Source organism: Echinops telfairi, unplaced genomic scaffold, assembly GCF_000313985.2.
Source record: "Echinops telfairi isolate 266 unplaced genomic scaffold, ASM31398v2 ScPeMD7_7469;HRSCAF=8507_0, whole genome shotgun sequence".
Taxonomy (NCBI): domain Eukaryota; kingdom Metazoa; phylum Chordata; class Mammalia; order Afrosoricida; family Tenrecidae; genus Echinops; species Echinops telfairi.
Window position 1 is genome coordinate 4,679,384 of NW_022111372.1, and position 6,587 is coordinate 4,685,970.

The following is a 6,587-nucleotide window of genomic DNA, read 5'->3' on the forward strand; positions in this document are numbered from 1 at the left end:
AGTTGTATGAGCCCCTAATAAAATGTTAAAAAAGAAAAACAAACAAAGAAACAAAAAAAACCCCAAAACTGTATTCATGAGAAAATGGCCAATGAGGTTTTCTAGAGAAAATCGAGCGCCAACCTCCAGAGCACCAGCCTCCACCCCACCCTCACCGTGACCTTGCACTGCTCAGAGCGAACAGCAAGGGCTACCCCTAGAGAATGTGTTGGGCAGTCTTACCCTAGGTATCCTACAGCTCTGAACTTGCCCCTTTTGTTTCCCAAACTCACAAAACATTTTAAAAGAACAACTGTTTGAGCCCCTCTACAATGCCAAAGCTGCTGTTTTGACACAGTGTCAGTTGAAGAGGAGCAAAATTATTTGAAGAGGAGCAAAATTATTTGGAGAAAGGTTACAGATAGAAACAAATATATAGACATAGATGGAAAATATGTCAAAAAACAATGACCTCATGTTTTGTTAAATATGTTTCTATAATTTTGTAGCAAAAGTATTTTTTACTTACTCTTGTATTTAGCTACCAGAAGAATAACCCATTCTCTTTTCAAATGTTCTACTGTCTTCTATGAGAAATAATAATTTAAGAAAAAGTCATTGTTCTGATTATATTTTTGTAAATACTATTGATGCTGGTTTCAAAGTAACATTTTCTAACATATTATACACTAGCCCCTGTAGTGAACTCTGATGTCATAGTTGTTACATACTGGGCTGAGATCTGAGTGGTTAACCATTTAAGATCATTACCTGCTCCGTAAGAGAAAGAAGGGGCTCTCTACTCCCATAAAGTTATAGGCTCAGAAATTCACAGGGGCAGTTATACCCTGTCTTATAGGGTCGCTATGAGTTGGAATTGTCTTGATGCAAGTGAGTTTTGAGAATGTACATGGTAGTAACTCAAATCACAAATCAAGCAGGAATTTCTTATAAAATTTACTTTAACCAAATTTAAATAGATAGGTTGTGTTTCCTTCATCTACATAAAAAAAAAAAGGAGAACTACGGCAATTATTGAGGTCAAAGGAAAAAAGACTATTGTTACGTGGGATAAAGTAGTTGGGTTAAGTTTTTATTACCTATCTCATAAAGGTTCTTAAGATAATTGCTCACTTTATCCTTTCAAAACATTCTGAAAACTTGATTTAATAAGTTATTTAAAAATACATATATAACCTAGACTGCAGGTTACATTAAAAAAAAAAACAACCAAAAACAGAAAAACCCACCACATACATTTGATGAGGGGAAAAGGGCATAATGTACAATAGTTTTTATTCAGAGAACAAAGGAGGAACACACAGGACTATTAAATAGCTTGCACAATGTGAGCACTATGAACAATTTCTGCATACTAGAAAAAAAAGAAATTAGTCAAGTAGTTCTTATACAACATATAATTAAAGTTAGACACAGAGTGATTCTAAACTTAAAAACACGTAACTAAGAAATGTCAAGCCTTCTATTTGCCAGAAAAATAGGGTTTATTGCTGTCAATTTCATCTCAAGATAACTCATCTCAAATTATCTCTGAATCAGGATGATTACCTATGATAAAATAGCCTGACTGCTATAAAAAAGCTTTTGAAAATTTGTGTGGAAATCAAGTAGTCTCCTAGATGAGTTCTATTTCTTTATATAATCATACTGTCTTCTACTTCCAGGATGTAGGAAGGTGTCATAAATGCTGCCCAATATGGTACATAGTTCTCTTTTCTAGTCTTTTTCACTTTATACCATAAAAGAAGGTGTTGCAGAATAGTGGAAGATCACTAGATTGGCACCTGGGTCTGACTTTACCATAAACTACCTCTATGACCAGGAATAAAGCCATTAAATCTCTTTGGGTCTGTTTTCTATACAGTATATAGAGGGCTGGAAGCTTGTTGGTCTTGGGGTGGAGGTTCTTTTTAGTACAAGATACCTGAACAACTGGGTTAGTTACTTATAATACAAATTTTATACACTATAATTCCAAGTTTACTTAGTGTAGGGTTTTGACAATGAGTATTGACTCTTTCTTCCTCTACATCGGGGTAGGGGAATGCCCAAGCCATGGCCCATGTTAGGCCCATGAAATCATCAACACCACCTAATATCACACGCCTCACCAAAGAGACAGTCCTAGCCATCACATTAAGGGCAAGTTAATTAAATGTTTAACCTGTAAGGCCTGTGAATGGTGTTATAAATCTCCAAAAAGCCCATAGCAGAGAAATGGTCCCCCACCCCTGCTCTACAAGGTTGAGAGATTCTGCAAATCTCCATACAACCAATGGTTAAACCATAAGCTTAGGCTTTAACTTCAGCTGTGCATGTTAATGGAGTGAAAATTCAAGCAAAATAGAAAGGTGGGTGGATTTCAGAGAAAAAAACAAAACCTCACATAACCCTGTCATTGTAGGAATAGAAACTTAAATCAAGGGTAGACATTTAATGATTGAAGCATCACTCGCCCGTTAGTTCAAATCTCTTTGACATGTGGGTTTAAATAAATTCTCCATCTTTTCTTGGTAGTGCTTTCATATGAGGGTCTTCTTCATGCCAAGTGAAGACGCTGACTATGTTATCATAATATTGGATTGTGCAGCCAGTTCTTTAGAACTGTTAATGGACAACTAACAACTTTCATTTTCAATGACACACTTCTAAAACATTTGCCAATTTGAAAAGTAGTATCCAATAGTCTGTGTGTGTGCGTGTGTGTGTGTGTGTGTGTGTGTGTGTGTGTGTATTGGGGGGGTGTCAAGGAATATGTAATGAAGCAATGAGCTATTCTCAGACCTAATCATGGGAAAAATCTGTACTCTGTTCTATATTCTCCAAATATTTAACTACGTGATAAACACCCTTAACTGTACACCCTTCCATTTATTCTGATGAAATGAAACTATGAAGAATGTTCTCCATAAATACATCTCAGTAAACAAGTAACCCCAAGTTAGCCTCTAGTGTACACCAGACAGCTAATATCTTCCTATCACTTTCAAATGTTTGTATTACTGTAGCAGGTTTTTCAGAATATTTATCCTCCAAGTTTTGGTCTAATAGCTTTTCACAATCCACCAATCTCCTCTATTAACTTAGGCAATCACTTCTCATTGCTAGCAACTCTTTCTTTTGGGGATTCAGTTATAACTAAAGGAGCACTCTATATTCTGAAAGTGATTTATATTACCTGTGGGAAATAATCATAACACAACTAACTTTTTGGGAAATATTAATTATAAACAAAAATTGCTAGAAGGCTACTGAGTACAAAGATTCCTTAAAACAACAGGCAGATTAAAGTATGGTAATTTGCCACTATCTTCTTTAAGCAAGTAATGTAATATCCACTTACGTAGGATGTCAATATAACTAAAACTTTTATCTCAGGTGCCAATATTTATTTTAAGCATTTAAAACAAATGCACTCAAAATATTTATATAATTACTTTGCTTCTTAAACATCCCTACAGAGAAAAAAATTTTTTTTCTTAATGACTACTATGAATACCCCTTTTTCAAATGCTGCTTATATTTTATGGTCTGAGAAATTGTATGCTAACAAATAACTGCATTAGAGAGTTAATACAGATCTAAGTATAAGAAGCTCTGGTGGCACTGCTGGGTAACTCTTGGGCTGCTAACTGTAAGGTCAGAGGTTCAAACCAACCAGCCTCTCCCCAAGAGAAAGATAGGCTATTTGCTCCTGAAACAATTTAGTCTTGAGAACCTTATATAGAATCCCTGTGAGCTGGAATTGACTCAATGGCAGTGGTTTTTGAATGAACCTAAGTGCAGGCCTAATAAAAAAGTAAGCAATACAATATAGTTAACTACGTTATAGTCATTTCTATTTCTTGTCAGTTAAATTCTTTGACTGGAGTTCAGTAGCTGAAAAATGCAAATTCTGCTCTCTACCTAAATAAATCTTTAATTAGTGTCACAATCTAAACATATTTGATTTTCTAAGATCTAAACTTGAGATTGTTTGCCTTTTCTTTTTCTACCTGAGATACAATTGGTTAAGAATATTCATCTCCAAAAACCTTTATTTACTCCAGGTTTATCAAAGTAATGAGCTTACACCAACAGTAGGGAAATCAAACAGGAGTGTTGCTGAAGAATTAAGTGTGTGAATGTAGTTTTTGAGACTCTGTGTCTTCAGCTAGGGCTTCATTATTGAAATTCAAGTCAAAGTCTGTAACCATCTCTGGAACAGTGCATCAAAAGGAATCTCTACTACAGTCCACCAAAACCAAACTCACTGATATCAAATCAATTCTGACTCACAATGACCCTATAAGACAGGGCAGAATTGCCCTACTGGGTTTCCAAGACTGTAATTCTTTAAGAGAACAGAAAGCCTGGCCTTTCTCCTAGAGGGGCTGATTCTTTCAAACCATCGACCTTCAGGTTAACAGCCCAATGTATGACCAAATACCCCACCAAAAATCCTTTATTACAGTCAAGGGGCCCCTAAAGGAAGAAACAACTGTAGGATATTTTGTGTGTGTGTGTGTGTGTGTGTGTGTGTGTGTGCTGGGGAGGGTGGGGCAAGAGGTGTAAAGTGGTTTATTTCTTCATGACTCTGTTCATCCTGGCATGTACTTCTCAAACTTCTCATTTTCTAGTCAGCTCAGTTACCACCTGTAAGTAGCATCTTTCCTGACCCAAGTCCTCACCCCTCTGGTAGAAGCAGTACCGTTCTCCTTGGTATTACCTACTACTCCATTTCATATGTATTTCTATTATAGCATAAATCATACTAAATTGTGAATTCTGTATCCACCCCACCCAGCCACTTTTACATGTCAAACTACTGAAAGTAGTTGTGTTTCTCTTTCATTTTTTTAAAACCCCATAACTAAGAATTCCTGGTCTATGATGAATATTTTTTTAATAGACCTGAAATAGACTTGGCATCTAGCACTCATCCTTTATACTCATTAGGAAATGAGAAAAATAATGCCTTTTCTGAAAACACTACTCAGCGACTTAAACCCTACACCCCCACAAAAGGGGGAGGGTCAAGAAACAGAGACGGAAATCAGCCAAAACTCATTATCTGGTATTATTTGGAATTAGCGTATTTCCAATATAATAGGAAAAGGGATATGTATACCACCAATGAAATAAGATGTTATCTCACTGGAAAAGTCTGTCTTCTACTTGTTACAATAATTTTTTTTGGGCAAAATAAATTTGAGTTTCTTCAGCAACAAAATAAAAATGTGAACAGTCCTTCACCAATACTTCTAAAAACATGCTTAATAAAATTCATTTCTAACAAAGCCAAGCCTCTTAGTTGAAAAGATACACAGGCAAGGAGTATATGAGAAAAATTCATGTATAGTAGGTTTTAGCACAATAATCATTGCAGCTGCCAAATCTGAGAACTCACCGACAGCACACCTCACATGGGTCCACCCAGAGAGTGAGCTCCTTTGGCAAGCCTAGGTCACTGTACAAGATGCAACTGTTCTCACAAGCTTTCAGGACATCAGGGTCAACCCTCTGAAATCTATTGACTCGAATGCATCTATAACAAAATGAAGTTATATTAGTGAAATGTTAACCATAAACCTATTTATATTTACTACTATTTGTCACGCTATTTGTAAAAAAACAAAAAACTACTTGGCCCCTCGTGGAGAGCGTATTTATCCTGATTAATAAATATTAAATTATAGACAAAAAAGCAGCATCAACGATTGCCCAGTCTATAAGAAGGCACCTATATGAGTCAGACAAATCACTAGAATAGTCTCTACCTCAATTTACGCAGACTACTAAACCTCACATGTCTATTAGATGAACAAGGAAGAAGTATGAAAGTTGCATAAAATTACTTAGCACTCTAGAAATTTTTCTAGACCAAGTTCCTATATAACAAAATTCCTTACTAATAGTCTTCAGTGTTTCAAAAAATATTTGAAAATCCTTATAGCATGTTTTTTTTTTCATTACTTTGCTTTAAAATATGGATATAAAGCATTAAAAAGTAGGCTTTTAGATTTGTTCTATAAATACAGAATTAGTCAAGGACCTTTAACTTTTCATCTCACAAAGTGAGACCAAAATAACATCCTTATATTGTTTTTTCTCATTTATCAGTCACCCAGGATTTAAAAAGACTATTTGTTAAATTTTAAAATTTCTAAACCATAATGCTTCTTCCACTTTTCTTTTAAAAAACAAACAAACAAGAATGCCACATCAAGCTAATAAAATATCAAAGATGGCTCCCGAGGTAGGTACAAAGCTATGCTGAAGAAAATGGAAGCCACAATGAAAAGGTAGTTACTGCCTAATACTTACTACTACTCGGAAAGCAGTTAAGAGAACCTAGGTTTTAGTAGTATACAGTATTAAATTTACTAATTTAAATTTAGTGGTATACAATATTAAATGTATTTACATTTTGCCTCTACCTCAGATTTTAAGCTATAATATATATATATATAGAAAATGCAAATTACCGTATGCACTTGTGTATAAGCCAATTTTTCAGCACATTTTTAATGCAGTTTTTGTGGTAAAATTATGTGCCTCCACAGGAGCAGATGACGGGGAAGGAGGAAAGACTGGAGCACATCCTG

At 35.2% G+C, this 6,587-nt stretch overlaps 1 protein-coding gene across 1 annotated transcript in view; it reads right to left on the reverse strand.

The window, feature by feature from the left end:
- The window catches only part of BTG3 (BTG anti-proliferation factor 3), a 24,693-nt gene that overhangs the window by 12,917 nt on the left and 5,189 nt on the right, over positions 1-6,587 (reverse strand). The window contains exon 2 of the mRNA XM_004711309.3: positions 5,390-5,527. Coding sequence (XP_004711366.1) covers positions 5,390-5,527 — 138 coding nt within the window. The remainder of the gene's footprint in view (positions 1-5,389; positions 5,528-6,587) is intronic.